At 43.7% G+C, this 25,226-nt stretch overlaps 1 protein-coding gene across 1 annotated transcript in view; it reads left to right on the top strand.

Moving 5' to 3' along the window:
• The window catches only part of LOC117740989 (E3 ubiquitin-protein ligase HECW2-like), a 52,248-nt gene extending 42,297 nt beyond the window's left edge, over window positions 1–9,951 (top strand). Inside the window, 6 exon segments of the mRNA XM_034547697.1 lie at window positions 3,819–3,965; window positions 4,094–4,208; window positions 5,583–5,668; window positions 5,851–5,963; window positions 7,454–7,541; window positions 7,543–9,951. Of these exon segments, the coding sequence (XP_034403588.1) occupies window positions 3,819–3,965; window positions 4,094–4,208; window positions 5,583–5,668; window positions 5,851–5,963; window positions 7,454–7,541; window positions 7,543–7,566 (573 nt within the window). The 3' untranslated portion in view covers window positions 7,567–9,951.
• Window positions 9,952–25,226: the final 15,275 nt, after the last annotated feature.

Here is a 25,226-nt window from a genome sequence, read left to right as displayed (position 1 = left end):
TTAATATAACTGGTGACTTTGTCAGAGATAATGTCCAGATCCTTGTCATCCTCGAGAAACACAGTCCAGTCAGTGCAATCCAAACACCCTCTTACCACTCCGTCCACACACAAACAGTCTTGGAAAAAGCATAATGTGAAGGTTGCAGTTATCTCCCGCCTTACCCCCCCCTAATCTTGGGAACAGATTGGCCGGGGTTTAACGAGTTAATGGGGAATGCTGCGGGGGTGCGTTCACTGCAGACAGGGTATGCGATATGTGTGCTGTGCTCAGCGGTGACGCGAGGGTCGTTCGACACTGCGGACGGCGAGGGGGAACCGGCGGAGACTCCCGTGGAGACTCCACCAGCTCCCGAGTTTCACTCCATGGAAGATTTTCCACTCGAGCAGTCTCGGGACGATACTCTACGTTCAGCTGGTGCGCCCCGACGCTGCACAGTCATATCCACACTTTTCATTGATTAGGGACAGACTGTATAGAGTGAGCCGTGACACTCAGACCGGGCAGGAAAACACTCAGTTGCTGGTGCCGAAGAGCCGCCGGGAAATAATTTTCCAGGCGGCTATAACCCGATGGCTGGTCACATGGGATATGAAAAAACATTAGACCGGATAATGACTTGATTTTATTGGCCGGAGCATCCGGGCGGATGTGTGCCGTTGGTGTGCGTCCTGCCCAGAGTGTCAATTGGTAAACCACCCGGCCATTCCGAGGGCGCCTTTGCGTCCTTTGCCATTAATGGAGGTTCCGTTCGAGCGAATCGCTATGGACCCTCATTGGGCCTTTTCAACGGGCGTGCACGTGGATATTGCTTTGTAAGTCCTCGTGGATTACGCAACACGATATCCAGAGGTAATGCCATTGCGCAACATTTCTGCAAAGATTGTCACGCAGGCGCTGTTTCAGGTCATCTCCCGAGTCGGAATCCCGAAAGAGATTCTGACTGACATGGGAACCCAGTTCATTTCAAGAACACTGAGAGAACTTTACGGGTTACTGGGCATTAAATCTATTCGGACCCAGTGTGTACCACCCACAGACTGATGGTCTGGTGGAGCATCTGAATAAGACTTTGAAGTCCATGATCCGTAAATGTATTAATGACGATGAACGTAATTGGGATAAATGGCTTGATTCTCTTTTGTTTGCAGTACGGGGGTCCCCCCAGGCCTCCACGGGATTTTCTCCCTTTGAACTTTTGTTTGGCAGGACACCACAGGGGGTGCTCGACCTCATTAAAGAAAACTGGGAGGAGGGGAAAACTGAGAGCACCAGTATTGAGAGCCAATACGTCCTGGACCTGCGAGCAAAGCTCCACACATGGGGTAGGATGTCACACAAGAATTTGCTCCAGGCTTAGGACCGTCAACAACGGCTGTACGACAGAGGAGACAATTCGCACCGCGAGAGAAAGTACTTGTATTGCTTCCTTCTTCCAGTTCTGAACTCCTCGCCAAGTGGCAAGGGCCCTTTGTGGTCACACGGCGAGTGGGGGATGTTGACTATGAGGTGGTGCGTTCTGACAGGGGGCGGAGATACACAGATTTACCACCTCAACCTCCTAAAAGCATGGAGGGAGGTGGAGTCTGTTTCTCTGGTGTCCACGGTATCTGAGAGAGAGGAGCTGGGGCCTAAGGTCCCAAAATCCACCAATCTGGCCTCGCTCCTTTGTGAAGACCATCTCTCCGGGGACCCAGAGAACAGACACAGTTGCAGAAGCAGTTTGCTGACGGTGATCTCTCTCCTGCCAGTGCGCACAAACCTCATAGAGCACCTAATTGAGACTCCTCGGTGCGTGACGGTGCGGTCACAACCCTACCGGTTACCTGGGAGGGAATTAGCGGCCATGCTGGAGTTGGGGGTAAGAGTTCCCACAATGCCTGGTGTAGCCCCATTGTTCTTGTTGTCAAGAAGGATGGGTCTATACGGTTCTGCGTGGACTATCGCAGGGTGAATGATGTGTCACGTTTCGATGCAGCGGGTGGGCGCGGTGCTCGAATCCCTGAGGCAGGCGGGGCTCACACCAACCCAGGGAAGTGTGCAGTTGGACGGAGGGAGGTACGGGGTACCACTTGGGCGGCGGGCAGGTGCATCCACAGATAAAACCACCACTATCGCAGCCTGCCCACGGCCCAAGACTAAAAAAGTTTCTGGGCTGATGGGTTATTACAGACGATTCATCCCGAACTTTGCAGATCTGACCAGCCCCCTTGACTAACCTGACCCGAAAAGGTGCCTCAGATCCGGTCCAGTGGACGGAGCAGTGCCACTTGGTGTTTGAGGGTTGACCGCCCTGTGCTGTACATCAGCCGGAAGCTGTCAGAGAGGGAGGCGAGGTACAGCACGGTGGAGAAGGAGTGCCTGGCCATCACGGTGGCCGGTTGACTCCCTGCGCTACTGCTTCCTAGGATGCTCATTCACCCTCTGTTCGGACCAATGGCTCCACCACATGAAAGATACCAACGCCCGGATTACTTTGCAGCCAGATACCATATGTAGGTATGTGGTGGCTGGGGCGTGGTTAGGCTCAGCTGCGGGGGTGGAGTGGCTGAGGGAACAGGTGCCGGGAAGAGGTTTAATTAGCCTCAGCTGCAGTGGATCAGGGCTAATGTGTCTTGCCCCTATATCAGGTGTGTTGGAGATGGAGCAGGGGACCGGTGGAGCAGAGATCTGAATAAAGTATATTGCCAAACGTTACACTCAGTGTGCTCATTCTTGGTGCTGGGGGGGGATGGTAACAGGAGTTGTTACATATGTATTCATGTTTTCTCTATTAGGTTTAAATGTATGGCGTTGAGTCAGCGTATAGGTACACCTACATCCTACACCTACCCGCTACAACTTTTTCAAGTTGTAGCAATTCGCCCTCCTAATCACACCTAAGGGGAAAAGTACACACGCTAAATTTAGGGGAATGGCAGATCTGATATTGAGTGCATGCAGTCTCTGCCCCCAGACTGCATAATATGTTTGAAACCCCCAAGAACGGCAGACAGTCATAAACGAAACCAAACAGTCAGTTGCAAACACAAAATGTTGTTATTAAATCAAATTCAATGCAGCATATACGCTGCAACCCACAAAAGAACATGCACAACAAACAATTAACCCCTCCAAAAATGTAATTCAATCCCCGGCTCCTGTCAGTTCCGAAGTCTCTTATGACTTCAAAAAGCCCAGTGACAAATATCCTTAGCGGAGCAGTTGCCAGAATATCACGCAGTCCTGAGTCCACTAAACGCTGACTGCTTCACCTGTCTGCACGCTCAACAGTTCATCACTTCCCCCCCCATCACATTTCATACACAAGGACAAATACAAATAATAATAAAAGATCCTATTCATAACCTCAGTTTACGCTTCAGGCCACCATTAATCTTACCAGTACGGGACTTTTAAGTGCGCTAAGGAAAATAAAAACACGTGTTTACCATTTACTGGTGCCGTACACAGAGACAGACATATGCGATCATTACAAAGTAACACTCCTAAAGAAGAAGAGTGAAAGTGAGTGACAGCACTGTAAAACTTATATTTTAAATTATTTAAAAATAAATACAAATAAGTAAACAAAACTTGCTTGTCAGCGTTAGCTAATGTGTTGCAGAGAGTTATTCTGCTTACAACAATGATCACCCCTCAACAATATGTTGAGGGGTGATCACAGCTCTATGTGTGGTAAGATATATATATATATATATATATATATATATATATATATATATAATATAAAGAGGATTAACTGAGATTGTTAAAGCATTCAGTTGTTGCTGTTTTAAGGGAAAAAGGACCCCTTCTTGCTTGTGTGCTCCCTTCAGATAACAGAAAGGGAACTGAAGCCTGGCGGAGCCAACATCCCAGTATGTGAGAAGAACAAAAAAGAATACATTGAGCGTATGGTGAAGTGGAGGATAGAGAGAGGAGTGGTGCAGCAGACTGACAGCCTGGTCAGAGGTTTCTACGAGGTATCGGATTGGTTTGACATACTCTATTTTAACAATCTGAAAAGTTCCTATACATGATTTATTTTGTCTTAGGCCTGGCACGAATACAAAAAGTTCAATCTTATACTCCATATGTGTGTGTTTTCTAGGTGGTGGATGCCAGGCTAGTATCAGTGTTTGATGCAAGGGAACTGGAGCTGGTGATCGCCGGCACAGCTGAAATTGACTTATCAGATTGGAGGAACAACACAGAATACAGAGGAGGTACGGAAGAAAAGATGGAGAATAAGCCGTTTATCAGTCGAAGTTTACTTTAACCTTTGATACCTATTTTGTTATTTATTATTTTGTTAAAATCATTAAAATAATGACGAAGAAGAGAATATTTTTTGTATGTCAACCTGGGCCACCACTTTGGTACAGACCCATGAAATTCTGTACTGACATTCATGGCGTTCAGGCGATGAAGCCTACCTACTTTGATTCCCTGGCTCATCTAAATCAACATTTTAATCTGTGCTTTTAAGACTGAATAACACAATTCCCATCCCGCTCAGCTGTACTATTCGTGCAAATTAGCAAATGTTAGCATGCTAACCCGCAAAACTGATATTGTGAACATGGTAAACTGTTGGCATTCTGATTTTGGCATTAATCTCAAAGCTCCTCTATGCTAGCAGAGCTGTAGACTCGTAGTCTTGTTATATAGGAAGTTAGTTTGTTACTGTTTTGCTTTGCAATTTATCTTTTACATTCTCACCCTTCTTTTATATCATCTTTTTTTCTCTTGCTTATTAGTCGGCAGTTAGTTTTTACTTGTGTTTTGCGAGAATGAACAAGCAAGTGAACCAACCAACAGCAACCTTTCTTATCTTTTTGCAAAATAAATTGTGTCCGGAGAGGTTGGAATCAAGCTTAGGGCCACATGCAGCCAGCACCCTAAGGTTCTGCTATGACCCACTCCTGAAAAAATTTGTTAATTTGATTTGCCTGGAACACATCAAGGAATAGACCAAATATGTATTATTTTGTATTTCTTCCCTAATGATCAAGTTAACTGTGTATTTTGTCCGTTCTCTATTTTTAAACATTGGTATTGTAAATATAATACATAAGTCGTTATCGTCATGTGTCAGTTTTTTTTCCCCACTTTTTATTTAATAATACATACACCAATACAAATTAACCAAAGGCCCAACAATAACAAAGCCAGATTGTTCCATAAAGGATATTCCCTAAATCATATTATACCTTCTTTGATGTGCATACTTTTCCCTCGGGGAAATTTAAGGTTCAAGTTATTTATTGTCATATGCCCAACCATCAGAGACAGAGTAGTGTAAATCGTAAATCGTATGCTCACGCCACAATACTCATTAAAAACAGGTCAATGAAAAACATTCAAGTAAAAAAGAGAATCTCAAGACTTAAAATTTAACTTGTAAATATATGGATGAAATGTAAAGTATATAAAACATGTAATACAATTACAATGTGGTATATCGTAATTGGAAAATGAATAATGATGAAGCGGTCCCTGAGCCTGGTGGTGCGGTAGCCGTCTTAGGCGCCATGATCTCAGGCTTCAGTCATTATGATCCATAGTCATAGTTACATGACATGGTGTGTTATTTGTAGGTTACCATGACAACCATATTGTGATCCGGTGGTTCTGGGCAGCAGTGGAGAGGTTCAACAATGAACAAAGACTACGGCTTCTGCAGGTACGTTTGTGTGTGTGTGTGTGTGTGTGTGTGTGTGTGTGTGTGTGTGTGTGTGTGTGTGTGTGTGTGTGTGTGATGGAGAAACAGAGGGTTGTTTTCAACAGCGATATTTGCCTTCTTCATCTTTCTGTTTTCCTTTTCTGTCCCTCTATACCTACCTACCTTCCCATCTGCTTCTTCAGTTTGTGACCGGGACATCCAGTATTCCTTATGAGGGCTTTGCTTCTCTGCGAGGCAGCAATGGACCTCGCAGATTTTGTGTGGAGAAGTGGGGGAAGGTCACAGCACTGCCTAGGTAAACACGGTTATGCATGGTTATATTTTGGGCAGAATTTCATGCCCTCATCATTTTTACTGTGATTTTGGAGTCCAATTGATTTGAAAATAATTAAATTAGGCTAGAGTGATGAAGAAACAAGTGTGCAAAAGGAAGTAGTCATCAAAATAATTAATTGAGTATAAAAGTAGAATGAATGAGTGACAAGTGAACAGTCAATTATTTATATACTGTATATGGCCAAGGAGGTTATAGTGGGCTATTGATTGGAATTACATTTTTGTATTGAATAACGGTACTGGTTTTGTACTAATCTGAGTTATAAGGCATTCATTGGTGAGCTTTTAAGATGCCATATGTGATTCTTATTTTTCTTTAACAGAGCCAGGCCAGCTGTTTTCCAGTTTCCAGTTATATGCGAAGCTTAGCTGGCTCAAACTTCATATTTACCATACATAAGCAGATATGAGTGTTATCAAACCATGTGAAAAATTTAGAATAAACATACTTCCTAAAATGTCAAAGTACTACCGAACCCCTTTTGTATCCCGATAAAAAGTTATTTGTATATCTGTGGCGAACTAAATTTGGCATCAAAAAATGCAATAAAATTATGAAAATGTTCTACTCGAACTGACGTAAATATTAACGTGATTTGACAATGAAATCAATGCATTGCAATTAATGATAAAATGGTAAACGGATGCGACCACTCAAATCACTTAAACACTCCATATCATTCACCCAATCATACCCATTGAGAGGGGTGCCAGGGGCCATTGCAAGGTGCCACTTACCCATCAGAACTAACATTCATACACTGTAGGCCCGCTCTACCACTGAGCGACACTGCTCCATAGACACCAGTGGAAACCAGAAAAATAGCATATTTACTCCTTGGTACTTAATCTGATGGAAAATGGTAAAAAATAAAATGTTGAAGCCACGGCTCTACTTTGAAAGCCTAATTAAAAAAAAGGGTGCTTTTATGTTGAACTGGCTTTAGGATCAAAATTGTGATTTTAATGTATTTTAACTTCCCACTAGATTATAAACTTATATGGGAGCTGAGGTTAAACTTTCAACATTTGAAAAAAATTCAACATTATAAAAGAATTTATAAATGTGAAATAATTGAAATCGTTTTTGCATAATATGCATTTTATTATTCAATATTGAGTGAATTACTTAACCAAGTTGTTTTTGAATATCACCAACATCTATTCTTGTGTTATATTATTTGGCATAAAATACATCCTTGTATCACTACCTCAAAAATGCAAATCAGTCCAAAAATGGCCCGTATGTATTCCCAATGGTCTTTGAATGGAAGCCAAAACTAGGATTAGCTTTTGTGCATCACTTGCCTTTTTAAAAGTTTATGTTTTCATTTTTGCATATGGGAAAAGCTTTGGCAAGGGCATGATTTTTACAAAAAGGACTATGTGGTTACATTACATTTTCTGTTTAGACCAGTGTCCAATATCCCTGTGGTCCTCTCTCTCCAGAGCCCATACCTGTTTTAATCGGCTGGACCTGCCACCATACCCTTCCTTTTCAATGCTGTATGAGAAGATGCTGACGGCTGTGGAAGAGGACCAGCACCTTTGGGCTGGAATGATTCTTGTACCCAAATTTCAGCTTACCTCAATGACTAAAAGAGAGGTAGCCATGAAAAAAGCTGGATTTTAAGTCCAATTTCTTGGTTGTGCTTAACTTATAATGGGCTATCATTTATAACAGAGGCTGATAAGACCTTCAATGCTGACCTTTTTGTACATGGGACATTTGGTAAACCCTTGTTTTTGTTGCACCTGCACACATTCTCACCTACTTAGTAACACACCCTTTCACCTCTGTGATGTGATGAATGAAGACCCACACTGCCTTTGGACCAGAATCATGACTGTTGGGATTTGACCAATCGGAGAACAGGATTTTTTTTTACTTTTCTCTTTGATAATAGGAGTTAAAGTTTAAAATGTACACATCAAAGAAGAAGCAACCACTGCCTTTACTACAAAAGCTCAGTGGACTCAGCCTCTTTTAATCTAGTGTGGTTTGACCTCAAATATATACGGTCTGTCCAGAATTGTGTTTCTTGCGGAACAGTGTCTCTTTTTGAGCTGTAGTACTAACCACTAATGCAATTTATTCTCGAAGCCATTCAAGGACTGCCTGATATAACATTTGGTAAGGTTTTTGGAATTGTCCCCATAACTTCTACAGCAGATGTTGGTCTCCAGACAAAAGCTATGATATTTTACAATATTTTCATCTTCAAGAATAACTGATTTTCTAATGATGTTGCAGTTACATCTTGTGATTTGAATGTAACCAATTTTATGATGCAGATTGTGTGAGAAGTGATTTTGTACCCGATTTGGATCAACTGGCAAAAAAAGATTTGGCCCAACTTAATAATATTGAGTTATTGTTTTGATAGTAGAAAGTAACACTCACTTTTGGATCGTATCAATTCAAAGTTTGTTAAAAATAGTCTAAACTCAAGAGGTGTAGATTGCCTAACATCCAAATAGGCTATGTAATTTAAAATGTCCAGTGGTAGATCTAGAAAATTAGGGTGGTTCAAAAAATCTAGCTCGGTGGCAGTGGTCTTGATCAGGGATGGAAAGAATTAAAAGCACACAAGCTCTAGGTGGTGGGGCATCAGCACGCAACAAAACACTTATACAAATACAATGTGTCGATATGTTGATTTCGTTTTACCCTTTTAAAAATATTTATCATTATTGTTTATTCTTTTGAAAAGTGTCATTAAATCAAAATGATTGAAGAGGAATCTGACATTTCATATTCCAGCCAGTTAATGCTACCTAATTTGACAGTAATTCTACCTTTATCGCTGCTGTGCTCTATTTCAGTTGAATCCCAGTTTACACAGTTGTTACATGCATGACAAAGAAGTATATTAACATAAATGTATATTGGATTACAATTAGCGATTTGTGTATATGTAAAACACACACACAATGCAGTAAAGGGCGGCTAATTTTAGTCTTAACTACTTTATGTACTGCATAGGTAATTAGAGTTGGTATTAATCGACTCCAGTCCCCTAGCAACCCTTCTTAATAGGATTAACGGTTACAGATATTGGATGGATATTTTGGTATACTTTGTAAATATTCAATTGAACTAGTAACTTTTTTACTCCACATGCCGTGGAGTAAAAAAGTACAAGTAACAAGTATAAAGTAGCAAAAAATTAAAATACTCAAGTACAACGATAAATACCTACAATTGTACAATAGTTATTGAGATAGTTCAGACTGAACCAACGTGGTTAACATTGCCCTCCGTTCATCCTTGTCACTAGCATGGCTCAAATGAAGGGATGAATGTATCAGCTCAGTTGTAGCAAGCATGCAATGTAACATTTTAGCTAACGTAAGAATAATGGACTGGCTCTGATTATTGGCCATTATCAGTTCTGGATTGTCTCTGTATTTCTTACCTAGTGCAGGCAGTTTGGACGAATCAGTAACATAGGAGTGAGAGAAAATTATTTTAGAATTATGGACAATCCCCATTGCCCGACTACAGCTGCTGGTGTGAAAAACACAATAAGTTAATTAGATTTCAAGATAAAGATTCAAGGTTTTATTTTAAGTTAATTTATTATATATTTCACAGATATGAAAACTGATTAGTCAAGGACCTACTATTTTTCTTGTTTACACTAAACCCGATTACAAAATATAATTATTTCCAGTTTAAGTTTCGTGGGAACGTGGATAAATGTTCATGTGCAAATTCAGTTTAATTTAAATTGGGATAAAATAATAAAAATATATTATTTCCATAACTAAATGCACTGCCCTTTGTCAGTCTCATCAGAATGTACCAGCGTTTTGAGCCTTAACCGACTGCCTCACATCTGACCCTAATCCAAACAAACAACCACTCTCTGTATTGTCCACCTCACACTTTTGAATATGAATGTTTGTCAGCATTGCTCCTAAAATAAAATTCTATCACCTTTTTTCTTCTTCTTTTTTACTTCACACTTCACTCTAATTGAGTACATTTTTTGTCTTGTCTTTTTTGTTAGAACATAATGTCACACGTACTATTTTCAATTCCAAAGAATATTTGAGTGTCTTAAAATATACCGTCTTCACAGGAAATTACCATTTAGCAAGGTAAACAACAAAACATGACACCGTACATTTCTGAACAAATATAACGGTGGCAACCCAACAGTTAAAACAGAACATATTGTTGAAGGTGCGATGGGAAATGCACCACACGCCCCCCGCGGGACCATACAGTGTCAGGCCACACCACACCACCCCGAAGGCCAGTGTCCGACTGTCCCAGCACACGCAGCTTCCACCCCCCAGGGAGGCCGAGAAGCCTCCATTTCAGGAGAAGACGGGAGGGAGGGTGTCAGCCAGTGATGGTAGGGGCAGAGTGTACCGCTTTAATCTATCATGATGAACCACCTGGGCCTGGTCTAGCGAGTCAAGTGGGTTGACAATCCGGTATGGCAGGGCCGCCTCACCGCCTGAAGCCAGCGCCTGCTCGACTCTGTAGGGGCCCTACCAGTGAGGCGCCAGTTTGGTGCGACTCTGTTGGGTTGTTAAGCCACACTAATGCGCCCTCTCCATTTTTATTTATTTATTTAAATTTATTTAACCAGGAAAAACCTCATTGAGATTAAAAATCTCCTTTACAGGAGGACATATGTCTACAGTGTCAAGTCCAATCAATAAATACAAGGTTCAATATAAATGGTTGATGAGAACATACATCTCTCCAGAGTTACATCGCATTTACACCAATACACCGGATACATGTGCTAAATGTGGGATACATAAAGGTAGCTTCGCTCACTGCCTCTGGGAATGCACCCTCATTCAAGATTTTTGGAAAGAGATTATTAATATAAATATTAATAATAATCTATTTTTATCAACAAACAACTTCCATTATGTACAAAACTTTGTCTCTTTGGGTGCTTCCCAGCAAACTGTATACTTAACAATAGCAAAAAAAAGATGGTAATATTTTGTCTTCTTGTAGCTAAAAATAAAATTGCAATGGCTTTCTCTGTTCACAGACCGAGCAAACGGAATTTGATAGAGGGATTGCTCCAGTGCCTTGCCCTAGAGAAAATTACATATGTAGTCAAAGGGAAATATAGCACATTTGTAAAGATTTGGAGTTCATTTATGGAGTTTTTGGAGAGGGAAGATTTTTTTGTAACCCTATAGTTTATCGTTTGTCACATCCGGGAATAGTGGAGCATTTTATTTGTTGGGTCAAATATGTATCTATCTGTGCATGTACATATCTGTCACCCTCTACTGCTATCTTTTATTTTATTTTTGTATTTATTTATTTATCTTGCCACTGATATCTTTGAAATACCTTATATAAGTACTTGTTGATGTGCCTTGTCTTGTCTAGTCTTATGTTTGTGTGTAAAGTGAAAAAAACATTTGTCCAAAAAAAAACATCTCCTTTACAAGAGTGTCCTGGCCAAGACAGCAAAAGCACATTTAACAAAGTTACAGACATACAACATAAAACAGTGACAGACAATAAAAACCAAAACTAAGATTCAAGTCATCACATCCCAGTTCACACAGGTGCACATACCTCAGTCAGAAAAACATCTACAACCAGATGAACCTTCCTCCAACTCTTTCAATCTCTTTTTAAAACCACCTAAAGAGACCGGCTCCCGTAGACCCAAATTAGTCTGCAGGAGATTCCAAGCCGCAGAAGCAGCAAACCTAAAAGCCCTTTTTCCCATTTCCAGACGGACGTTAGGGACAGATAACAAGAGGAGGACTTGCTCATGGGTCACAGAGCAAAGAAGGTAGCTTTCAGCATGTTTCTGATGAATTAACGTACATAGATAAGATGGAAGTACGTTAAGAATTGCCTTGTAAATAAGGACATGCCAATGATTCAGTCTACAGATGGACAATGCAGTCCAACCGACCCTAGCATACAAGACTTATTTCCTGAAATAGAAACCCAGCCTCAGCTTCAACTTCTTCACAAGTTGCTGAATGGGAGGTTTAAAAGAGAGAGAATCATCAATTAAGAATCCCAAGTATTTATATGATGATACAGACTCAATCACATTGCCCTGAAATGTAATTATAGCTGGAAGGTTCAGCGTTTTTTTCTTTGAGTTTGTAATCATCAGCTTTGTTTTGTCAGGATTCAAAATTAATTTCAACTCATAAAAAGTCTGTTGAACAGTATCAAAGGCTTTTTGCAAATGAAAGAGAGCCTGATGCTGTGTAGGAGCAGAGCAGTAAATAACAGTATCATCTGCATAAAAGTGAAAAATTGCATTTGGCACACTTTGACCGATACTGTTTATATAAATTGTGAATAAAAGTGGTTCTAGGACCGAACCCTGGGGCACACCCTTTATTACATTAAGAGCGCTAGAGGTGATGCCTTCAGCCTGGACACACTGTGATCTGTTTGATAAATAATTTTCAAACCAACAGACAGTTTGTTCTGACAGTCCAATTGAAAGAAGTCTATGCTTCATTATTGCATGATCGACAGTGTCAAAAGCCTTAGACAAGTCAATAGAAAGGGCTGCATGGTGATGCTTGTTGTCCAAGGATTCAATAAAATTGTTTACTACCTTTAATGCTGCTGTGGTTGTACTATGTTTTTTTCTAAAAACCTGATTGATAATCAGATAACATATTGTTTGTGATTAAAAACTCCTTAAGTTGCTCACTCACGATGGATTCAAGTGTCTTAGCTAAAACAGACAGTTTGGAGATAAGTCTGTAATTGTTTAAAAGTGTGGGGTCTCCTCCTTTTAACAGGGGGAGAACAAAGACAGACTTCCATATAAGGGGAATTTCATTTGAGACTAAGGAGAGATTAAAAAGATATGTTAACGGGGGTGCGATGAAATCAGCAGCTAACTTTAAAAAATATGCTTTAGGTTATCCGGACCTGCCGGTTTTCCTGTGTCTAAAAATGTTTAAGGGCTTTGTGCACCTCGGCGACAGTAACGTGCTTAAAACTGAAAGACTGACTAACATTTTCCTGACGACCAAAACAAACAGGGGATTTCTCATGAAGATGGTTTAGAGTGTCAAACTGGCAACCAGAGGCAATGAAGTGCTCATTAAAACAGTCAAGCATTATGGCTTTGTCAGAGATGTCATTAGAGTCCTTAACAATGCAAGGGGGAAGCTCAATACCATTCCTATTTCCTGATAAAGATTTTATTGTCTTCCAAAACAGCCTTGGATTGTTTAGGTTGCTTGATGTTTCACTGAGAAAATGCTCAGCTTTAGCTTTTTTAATTGCAACTGTGCAAGCATTGCGCAGTTGCCTAAAAAGCAGCCAATCTGACTCCAGACCAGAACCCTTTGCCTTGGCCCAAGCCACATTGCGCTCATGTAGAAACTCGGATAAGTCTGAACTGAACCATGGAGTATCACAGCCTTTTATCCTGCACTTTTTGAGAGGAGCAGGTTTGTCAATAATTTTAATAAAACCATCATAAAAGAATTTCCATGCACTTTCAACATCATCAATAAAGAGATCATGAAAAAACCCTTGTTCCAAAAAACGTTTCATATTTCGCTTTATAATGATACGTGGCTTAGTTTTCGAGAATTTTTGTGCATCTAACTGTGACAATAACACAATGATCGCTAATGTCATTTGCGAAAATACTGGCAGGAGAATATTTATGGGGAACATTAGTTAGGATAAGATCGATCGAAGATGATTTTTCAGGACATTTCAGATTTGGTCTTGTGTGCATATCAACAATCTAGAAAAGATTTAGTGAATCACATTGTGCCCTAAAAGAATCAGACACTGGTTTTAACCAGTTCCAATTGAGGTCACCAATCAAAACTATTTCATTACAATGTAATCCTGATATGAGGTGCTTTAAAGAGGGAAGACCTTCACTGACTGCGGATGGTGTCCTATTCAATTCAGTTTATTTTGTATAGGCCAATATCACAAATTACAAATTTGCCTCAGAGGACTTTACAATCTGTACACATGCGACATCCCTGTCCCAGGACCTCACATCAGATCAGGAAAAACTCCCCAAAAATAACCTTTCACAGGGAAAAAAGGGAAGAAACCTTCAGGAGAGCAACAGAGGAGGATCCCTCTCCCCGGATGGACAGATGCAATAGATGTCATGTGTACAGAATGAACAGCATTACAAAGTTACATAAACACATTACATGAATGTGACAATGTATGAATGGAACTCCAATCCATGAAACAGAAGGAGGTAGAGAACGAGGGGGGGCGGGGCGCATCAGCAGGGCCAATGCGGGAGGCCGGCTCACCAGGCATCAGACACCGCCAGGTCCAATGGACCCTATGAGACGTGAAGTCACAAAGACCCCGGGGAGGAAGAAGAGTTAATAAGGTGCAATGGAGAGATGTAAATTCATCCATAAGGAGAGAGAGAAGAGGAGATAGGTGCTCAGTGTATCCGAAAACATCCCCCAGCAGCCTATAAGCCTATAGCAGCATATCTAGGGGCTCGACCAGGGCAAACCTGATTCAGCCCTAACTATAAGCACTATCAAACAGGAAAGTCTATTCTTAAATGAGGTGACTGTGTCTGCCTCCCGGACTAAAAGTGGAAGGTGGTTCCATAAAAGAGGAGCTTGATAACTGAAGGCTCTGGCTCCCATCCTAATATTTAGGACTCTAGGAACCACGAATAGCCCTGCATTTAGTGAGCGCAGCTCTCTAGTGGGGCAATATGGTACTACAAGCTCCTTAAGATATGATGGTGCATCACCAATCAAGGCTTTGTAGGTGAGGAGAAGAATTTTAATGTGATTATTGATTTTACAGGGAGCCAGTGCAGATCAGTTAATACAGGAGTAATGTGATCTCTTTTCTTAGTGTTCAGGGCCGAGTAAAATAACTTCAGTTTTGTCTGAGTTTAACATCAGGAAGTTGGAGGTCATCCATGTTTTTATGTCTTTAAGACATTCTTGAATTTTTGCGAGCTGGTTGGTCTCCTCTGGTTTGATCGATAGATATAATTGAGTATCATCTGCATAGCAATGAAAGTTTATGGAGTGTTTCCTGATAATGTTGCCCAAAGGAAGCATATATAAGGTAAATAAAATTGGTCCAGGCACAGAACCTTGTGGAACTCCGTGATTAACGTTGGTGGTCATTGAGGCTTCATCGTTTACAAATACAAATTGAGATCGATCTGATAAATAGGATTTAAACCAACTTAGTGCGGTACCTGAAATGCCAATCGACTGATCCAATCTCTGTAATAGGATGTCATGATCAATGGTGTCGAACGCAGCACTAAGGTCTAATAATACCAGTACGGAGATGAGTCCTTTATCTGATGCAATTAGGAGGTCATTTGTAATTTTCACCAGTGCTGTCTCTGTGCTGTGGTGTTTTTTAAATCCTGACTGAAACTCCTCAAATAAACTATTCTGATGTAGAAAGTCACACAACTGATTTGCGACTACTTTCTCAAGGATCTTAGAGAGGAAGGAAAGGTTAGAGATCGGTCTGTAGTTAGCCAACACCTCTGGATTAAGAGTGGGCTTTTTCAGGAGAGGTTTAATTACAGCTACTTTGAAGGAATGTGGTACATGGCCTGTAAGCAAAGACAACAGAGAGGTGCCAATTAAAGGCAACACGTCTTTAAGCAGCCTCGTTGGGATGGGGTCCAAGAGACAGATAGACGGTTTAGAAGTAGAAACCGTTGAGGACAATTGGTCTAGGTTAATGGGAGAAAAGCCATCCAAATACACACCAGGGCATACAGCCGTTTCCAAGGCAACGCCACTTGATGACAGATCGGCACTGGATGAGGGCAAGAGATCATCAATCTTGCCTCTAATAGTTAAAATCTTTTTATTAAAGAAATTCATGAAGTCATTACTACTGAGGTATATTGGAATACAGAGCTCCACAGAGCTGTGACTCTGTCAGCCTGGCTACAGTGCTAAAGAGAAACCTGGGGTTGTTCTTATTTTTCTCTATTACTGATGAGTAATAGGCTGCTCTGGCATTACGGAGAGCCTTTTTATATGTTTTAAGACTATCTCGCAAAACTAAGCGTGATTCTTCCAGATTGGTGGAACGCCATATGTTTTCGAGCTTCCGTGAAATTTGCTTTAGTTTGCGGGTCTGAGGGTTATACCAGGGAGAAAACCTCCTTTGCCTCACTGTATTTTTCTTCAGTGGGGCTATCGAGTCTGGTGTCATTCTCAGTGAGCCTGTAGCACTATCAACAATATGATCAATCTGGGATGGACTAAAGTTAGCACAGAAGTCCTCCGTCACATTGAGACGTGGTATTGAATCAAATGCAGAAGGAATCGCTTCTTTAAATTTAGCTACAGCACAGTCAGTTAGACATCTGGTGTAGAAACTTTGGACTAACGGTGTACACTCCGGGAGTATAAACTCAAAACTTATGAGGTAATTGTCTGACAGAAGAGGGTTCTGTGGGAAGACCTCCAAATGCTCAATGTCAATGCCATATGCAAGAACAAGGTCGAGGGTGTGGCCAAAGCAGTTTCTGTACTCTCAGACAGAAGCCAATCGAGTCCAATAATGAGATAAATGCAGCACTAAGGCAATCATTATCAACATCCACATGAATATTAAAATCTCCTACAATAATAACCTTATCAGTTTTAAGGACTAAACTTGATAGAAACTCTTAAAATTCTGATATAAATTCTGAATATGGACCTGGTGCAGTATAACAAATATAATTGGCTGTAATGTTTTCCAGGTTGGATGTGAAAGACTCATTTGAAACAAGGCTTTCAAATGAGTTGTAGTTTAGTTTAGGTTTAGGATTCATTGATATGCTTGAGTCAAAGATCCACCTCCTCGGCCGGTGCCTAGAGGAATGTGAGTATTAATATGACTTGGAGGAGTTGATTCATTTAGGCTGACATATTCTTCATGGCTCAGCCAGGTTTCAGTATTACACAATAAATCAATGTGATTGTCTGATATTAAATCATTTACTAATACAGCTTTAGATGACAGAGATCTAATATTTAGGAGTCCACATTTAATTATCCTGTTTTGTTGCACTGTTGCAGTAGTGTTGTTAACCTTTATGAGGTTATTTTGTATGACTCCTCTTCTGGTTACTTTTGAGTTAATTAATTTAAGTGGCCGTGGGACAGACACAGTCTCTATAGAGTTAGTGGGATGAATGCCGTCTCGACTCATCAGATCAGGCTTTTCCCAGAAAGTCTGCCAGTTATATATGTAGCCCACATTGTTTGCTGAGCACCACCTGGAGAAAACTACAGTGTCCGACATTGTTTTGGCATAAGTATACACCGATTCCACATTCATTTTTAGTGCCCTCCGACCACCGCAGTCGGGAGTCATTACTGCCATTTTGTCATGATTATGGTCTGGAATTCCTCATATACGTTCATGATCATCTCCTGCTCCTCAGCGGAGAAAAAGAGGCTCTTCCTTTGAGTTTATTTGCCTTTGTGCTGTTAGAAAATTATGTTTTCCGTGATCTACGCTTCAACCTTTTGAAGTCGGACGGGCACGTGCAACTATCCTGTGAACTGACGTCTGGCTCAAATTAACGAGATGGTTTGAGCACGGATCAGCCTTTGAGAAACCGGGATAGCCTGATGTCAATCATCTTGTTAATTTTAGCTCGCTAACAGGACATTCAATCGACTTTGTTGAGCCACGTATGTGAAATAGGGTCCTGGTCTGCAGGGACGTGGACACCCTGCAACATCATGGCTGAGCTCTCTGTCAATAGATAAAACCACTGTTACCCACAATGCATCTGTCATATGGTGCAACCTATTGTAGCATCTAGTAGAGTGTCATGGTCGGTAGACATGTCCTTCAGAGCAAACTGCAGATAAATGCTGTGACACATGTTGAATGAATAAAACGTGTGAGAATAAATGTTGAAGATTTAGTGGAAGATCCTTTAATTGAGTAAAAATACACTGTATTGCACACGTTTAGATATTAAATACTTCAAAATGTTGAATGACACCCTTTTTTTGCACGGTATGAAAACAGAAAATGACTTACAATAATGTTAAATACACTAAAGATGAGACATGTGTGACAGTGGATGTGGTATCTTACCTTGAGCGTTCCCATTATCCTCTTGTCCTGGATCACAGATGAGCACATAAATGTTTACGTCACTGTAATTCATCAACAACCGTCATGAAACTGAGTCACACTGACAGGAAACTCAGTCACACTGACAGGAAACTGACTTCACAATGTTTCACAGCAGTGAAGATGAAGGCCCACTTCCTCTTGCTCTTTTAAATATGACATTAGCATTTCTCTGACTTCAAACACAAAAAATGCACAAAAAGCTATTTCCATTCATCGTCCTGAGACTGGACGACTGGATTGTCCCTTTTGTTTTAGATATATTTATTAAGATTTTATTTTCTTTCTTTAATTGTCTATTTTATACTTTGAGCTTTAGAACATATTTGCAGCAAGATATCGTTGAATAAATATAATCCCGCAGCCAGAGTCAAATCTACAGAGATTAATACAATTTAAAATAGAGGCAACAATGTGGTAAATATATTTATAAAGATCATAAATCTCTTTTACCTCGTTAGAATAAATACAATATTTTGTGTCTTCCTAACTTTTTTGCATTTGAAAAAGAGGACACAAAAAAGCACAGTTCCTCCTACTGCTGGTATGAGGCAGGTTAAGGTTCTCCTGATCATGAAGCAAACACACTATTGGTAAGGATCAATAAACAATAACAACATCAGGGGCGAGACAAAGATGTTGTGGATCCCTTGGTTAAATTGAGCACCGCGGTTGACTTCAAACCGTCGCTAGAAGGTCATCTCAAGGTCACACCACATGGAGACGGTGGGTTTAGAGACAGGAGCTGATAGAAACAAACACAAATATTATATATGTTTATATATTTGAGCCAACAGCTCCTCTTTCAGCCAAACTCGGCGACTCACAGACGACCATGGCCCTATTTCTCGTACGTGGTTCAACTCCTCCTATGAATCGCCACCTTAACGTGGTGGAGGAGTTTGAGTGGCTCAGTGATCCTGGGAGCTATGTTGTCCGGGGCGTCAGCCCCTGGTAGGGTCTCCCAAGGCAAACAGGTCTCGGGGGAGAGCCCAGACTAAGAGCGGTTCAACAAACCCTGATGATAAGCAGCCCACGGATTGTAGCCACCTTGCCCGGACAAGGGAAACCGGGGCACCCTCCCGGAGCCAGACCCAGGAGGGGAGCTCGTCGGCGAGCGTTTGGTGGCCGGGCTTTCGCCCATGGGGCCCGGTCGGGCTCAGCCCGAAAGAACAGCATGGAGCAGCAGTCACCCTGTGGACCCACCACCCGCAGGGAGAATTATCGGGGTCGGGTGCTATGTAGACCGGGCGGGGCCAGGCGGGAGACCTGGGCGGGCCGATCGCCGGCAGCATAGACTAGCTCTAGACACGTGGAACGTCACCTCACTAGCGGGGAAAGAGCCGGAGCTGGTGCAGGAGGTGGAGCGGTACCAGCTAGATATAGTTGGGCTCACCTCCACGCACAGCATGGGCTCAGGATCTAAGCTCCTGGAGAAGGGTTGGACTTTGTCCTTTACTGGAGTTGCCCAGGGTGAGAGGCGCCGGGCGGGAGTGGGGATACTCACGAGCCCCCGGCTGAGCGCCGCTGTGTTGGAGTTTTCCCCGGGGAATGAGAGGGTCGCCTCCCTGCGCCTACGAGTTGCGGGGAGTAAGGCTCTGACTGTTGTTTGTGCTTATACAGCATTTCGGAGTATCCGGCCTTCTTGGAGTCGGTGGGAGGGGTCCTGGAAAGGGCGCCGCCTGCCGACTCCATAGTTCTCCTGGGAGACTTCAACGCTCACGTGGGCAATGACAGAGAAACCTGGCGGGGCGTGATTGGGAGGAACGGCTTGCCCGATCTGAACCCGAATGGTGTTTTGTTGTTGGACTTCTGTGCTAGCCACAGTTTGTCCATAACGAACACCATGTTCGAACATAAGGTGGCTCATAAGTGTACCTGGTACCAGAACACCTTAGGCCGTAGATCAATGATCGACTTTGTAATCGTATCATCTGATCTGCGGCCGTATGTCTTGGACACTCGGGTGAAGAGAGGAGCAGAGCTGTCAACTGATCACCACCTGGTGGTGAGTTGGATCAGATGACGGGGGACTCGGCTAGAGTGACCTGGCAAGCCCAAACGTGTAGTAAGGGTGAACTGGGAACGTCTGGCAGAGGATCCTGTCCGGGAAGTCTTCAACTCCCACCTCCGGAAGAACTTCTCACAAATCCCGAGGGAGGCTGGGGACATGGAATCCGAGTGGACCTTGTTCAAAGCCTCTATTGTGGACGCGGCTGCTCGGGGCTGTGGCCGGAAGGTCATCGGTGCCTGTCGTGGCGGCAACCCTAGAACCCGGTGGTGGACACCGGGGGTGAGGGAAGCCGTCAAACTGAAGAAGGAGGCCTTTCGGGCCTAGCTGGCCCAGGGGTCTCCTGAAGCAGCTGACGGGTACCGGCGGGCCAGAAGGGCTGCAGCGACGATGGTCGCGGAGGCTAAAACTCGGGCATGGGAGGAGTTCGGGGAGGCCATGGAGAAGGACTTTCGGTTGGCCTCAAGGAAGTTCTGGCAAACCATCCGACGACTCAGGAAGGGAAAGCAGGGTCTACCCCAGGCTGTTCTCAGCAGGGGGGGGGGAACTGCTGACCTGGACTGGGGACATCGTCGGGCGGTGGAAAGAGCACTTTGAGGAACTCCTAAACCCGGCCAACATGTCCCCCGGAGAGGGGGCAGCGCCGGAAGACTTTGGGGTGGATTCACCCATATCCCTGGCAGAGGTCGCTAAGGTAGTCAAAAAGCTCCTTGGTGGCAAGGCGCCAGGGGTGGATGAGATCCGCCCTGAGATGCTGAAAGCGCTGGACATTGTTGGGCTGTCTTGGTTGACACGCCTTTTCAATGTCGCATGGGGTCGGGAACAGTGCCCATGGACTGGCAGACCGGGGTGGTGGTTCCCATTTTCAAGAAGGGGGACCGGAGAGTGTGCTCGAACTATCGTGGTATCACACTGCTCAGCCTCCCGGGAAAAGCTTATGCCAGGGTGCTGGAGAGGAGGCTCCGACCGCTTGTCGAACCTCAGATTCAGGACGAACAGTGCGAATTCCGTCCCGGTCGTGGAACAGTGGACCAGCTCTTTACCCTCGCAAGATTACTGGAGGGGGTCCTGGGAGTTTGCCCAACCAGTTTACATGTGCTTTGTAGACCTGGAGAAGGCTTTCGACCGGGTCCCTCTGGGGTTTTTGTGGGGGGTGCTGCGGGAGTATGGGGTGCCGGACCCGTTGGCACGGGCCATCCGGTCTCTGTACGCCTGCAGTAGGAGCTGTGTTCGTCTCCTCGGTAGTAAGTCAGACACGTTCCCGGTGGGTGTTGGCCTCCGCCAGGGCTGCCCTTTATCACCGGTCCTGTTCGTGACCTTCATGGACAGGATATCTAGGCGCAGCCAGGGGGCGGAGAGGATCCGGTTCGGGAGTCTCGGGATCGCCTCTCTGCTGTTTGCGGATGATGTGGTCCTGTTTGCCTCCTCGGACCGTGACCTCCAGCATTCACTGGGGCGTTTTGCAGCCGAGTGCGAAGCGGCAGGGATGAGAGTTAGCACCTCCAAATCTGAGGCCATGGTGCTCTGCCGGAAACCGGCGGATTGCTCCCTCCAGGTGGGGGCAAACTACCTACCCCAAGCGAAGGAGTTCAAGTATCTTGGGGTCTTGTTCACGAGTGAGGGTAAGGTGGAGCGGGAGATCGATAGGCGGATCGGTGCGGCTGCAGCAGTAAAACAGGCGCTGTACCGGTCCGTCTTAGTGAAGAGGGAGCTGAGCCGGAAGGCAAAGCTCTCCATTTACTGGTCGGTCTACGTTCCAACCCTCACCTATGGTCACGAACTCTGGGTCGTGACCGAAAGAACGAGATCTCGGATACAAGCGGCTGAAATGAGCTTCCTCCGTAGGGTGGCCGGGCTCAGCCTTAGAGATAGGGTAAGGAGCTCGGACATCAGGGGGGAGCTTGGAGTCGAGTCGCTGCTCCTTCGTGTCGAAAGGAGTCAGCTGAGGTGGTTCGGGCATCTAGTCAGGATGCCTCCTGGACGCCTCCCATTAGAGGTTTTCCGGGCACGTCCAACTGGTAGGAGGCCCCGGGGAAGACCGAGGACACGCTGGAGGGATTATATCTCCCGGCTGGCCTTGGAACCCCCCAGAATGAGCTGGAAAGTGCTGCGGGTGAGAGGGAGGCCTGGGTCGGCCTGCTGAACCTGCTGCCACCGCGACCCGACCCCGGATAAGCGGGTGATAATGGATGGATGGATGGATGGTTCAACTAAGTCGATCAAATATAATTGCGCGTGCCCATCCGACTTCAAAAGGCAGAAGCGTTGATCACTGAAATATTTTATTGATTTTTATTTACAATATTTTTTCATTTTTCAGTAGCAGATTTTATATTTTCAACTTTCACAAATTATTTTTTTACAGTTTAAAAAAAAAAAATTCAGGTTCAAACTTTTGGCTGCGATCTGGCATGGGGACAGTTGCCTTCAGGAAGCGTAGGTACCGTGAGAACTATGACTCAATACTTTAAATACGCCAGATTCACGGAATTGGCAGTAAACTAAATGGACGCTAGTGACTGTTATGTTTAACGAGCTGTTTCAGACCATATTTTGTATGAATCGCAGTATAAGAGCCATAAACTATGCAGGTTGTGCTGTTATAAACCACACGATGCAAAAGAAACTCTTGCTAAACTACCACTAAGCCACAGAGGGAAGAGGCTGACGGAAGTACAAAGCATATAACATTCACATTACAAACTGCTTCACAATAATAAAATGTGAACCTTATTAACGTTGCATTAACTTTTTACAGGCAATCTCTGCTTTTCTGGTTCAATCTATTTAGGATAGAAATACTGACATGTGTTGTCAAAGGGAATTAAAATGTTATTCTTTCTAATTTACCGGCATTGACCGTTGAAGACAGAAGGACGAGCAGCGTCTTCCACATTTTATCCTCATTAAATTAAAAACAACACGAAATGCCCGCAGAGAGTCCTCCCTAAACATAGTATACAAGTACTTCAAAACACATATAGTATAGTATATTCTTTAAAGAGGTTTCTCTGCTTTATTACTACTGTATCTGCTGTATTTAGTTATACTAGAATGCTAGTCTGTACTGTCTTTCTAATTTGAACACTTTGAACTGCGATTTGTTGCTTTTTTACACAAGTGTCTGAAAAGTCAACCAAACCAGCTAGGATTTCAGTATTTGCTCTGTAATCCAAATCTACTAGGGACTAAACTTTATTCTACTTTTTACCTTGAGGTAAACTGATCTTTGTCCTTAATCAGTTTGGCAAGAATTTCACATTCTAGCAAACTGAGACTTCACTGTTAGCAAGGATCACCTGCTTACCAGTATCGATCACTGAGTGGGCAATTCCTTCAACGACCTGTGGGCGGGCTCGACACAGCTGTAACCAATTACCGCCAACTCGGGCGTATAACCAGGTTGGGGCTTGTAGCATCAGCTGAAGCGTCAGGGAAGACTCCTCATATGAAGACTCGGAGGATAAAGACCTAGGAGTCTTTCGTTGGAGTCTTCGGTGGTGGCTGAGGGCGGCTGAGTATATACATTTCCCTGTGATAATGTGTTTTCTCTTCATACCTGTGTGCACATCTACTCGTAGATATTATAGACCGCGGACTCGGTCACACATGCACCAAAATCCTTCCTCTCTTATTTATCCCACCCGCTCTACACAGACCCAGCGCCTCGTCACTGGGGGCCTCTGGAACTGCCAGTCAGCTAACCGCAAGGCGGACTTCATCTCTGGCTTCGCTATCAAGCAATCGCTGGACTTCCTTGCTCTCACTGAGACCTGGATCACACCAGACAACACATCAACCCCCGCTGCTCTCTCCTCGGCCTTCTCCTTCAGCCACACACCCAGACACTCTGGTCGGGGTGGTGGCACAGGTCTACTCATCTCACCCAAATGGAGTTTTGCTCTCTACCCATTTCCATTTACCCCACTGTCTTTTGAGTTTCATGCAGTGACGGTTACTCATCCGGTTCATCTAATCATTGTCGTTCTCTACCGTCCTCCTGGTTCCTTTGGAGACTTCTTGGAAGAACTAGATGTCCTCCTTTCAAACTTCCCAGAAAATGGACCCCCGCTCATCCTTCTGGGTGACTTTAACATCCAGACTGAGAAGTCATGTGACCTGCTACTCTTACTGTCTTCCTTTGCTCTCTCTCTCAGTCCTTCCCCTCCTACTCACAAAGCTGGCAACCACCTTGACTATATTTTCACCAGAAACTGCTCTACAGCTAACCTCACTGTAACTCCACTTCATGTTTCTGACCATTTCTTCATCTCTTACTCTCTCCCACTCTTTGGAACTGACAACCCTCCCACAACGGATTCTGCACCTGTCCGTCGCAACATCCGCACCCTCTCACCCTCCTCTCTGGCCTCCTCTGTTCTGTCAGCCCTCCCCTCAACCGATTCCTTCGCACTTATGCAGCCTAACTTCGCCACTGACACTCTTCTCTCTACGCTGTCGTCCTCTCTTGATTCTCTCTGTCCTCTTACGACTCGAAAGGTCCGCAAGTCCTCTCCGGCTCTGTGGCTATCCGAACCGGTGCGCGCCGAGAGAGCCACTATGCGAGCAGCGGAAAGGAAATGGCGAAAATCCAAACACGCCAGCGACCTGCTTGCCTATCAATCTCTTCTCTCCTCCTTCTCTCCGTCCATCACTGCAGCCAAAAGTTTGTTCTATCAATCCAGAATCGAATCCTCTTTATCTAACCCTAAAAAGCTCTTCTCAATGTTTTCCAACCTCCTTGACCCCCCTGTCCCCCCCCCCTCCCTCCACCCTTCTACCAAGCCACTTTGTTGACTACTTTACAAAAAAGATAGACGTCATACGCTCTTCATTTACTAATCCATCTTCCTCAACTACACCTCCAGTAACTTCACCTTCTTCCCCCTTGTTTTCCTCTTTTATCCCCCTGTCTCCCAATCAAGTTCTTACCTTGGTAACCTCTGCCCGCCCAACCACCTGCCCCCTTGACCCCATCCCTTCTCACCTTCTCCAGTCCATTGCTCCGGACCTTCTTCCCTTTCTCACCCATCTCATTAACACCTCCCTCTCAACCGGCTGTTTCCCCAACTCTCTGAAGGAGGCAAGAGTCA

Source organism: Cyclopterus lumpus, chromosome 2 (genome assembly GCF_009769545.1).
Source record: "Cyclopterus lumpus isolate fCycLum1 chromosome 2, fCycLum1.pri, whole genome shotgun sequence".
Classification (NCBI taxonomy): Eukaryota; Metazoa; Chordata; class Actinopteri; order Perciformes; family Cyclopteridae; genus Cyclopterus; species Cyclopterus lumpus.
Note: the sequence above shows the minus strand (reverse complement) of the source record. Positions and strands in the feature narration are given on the sequence as shown.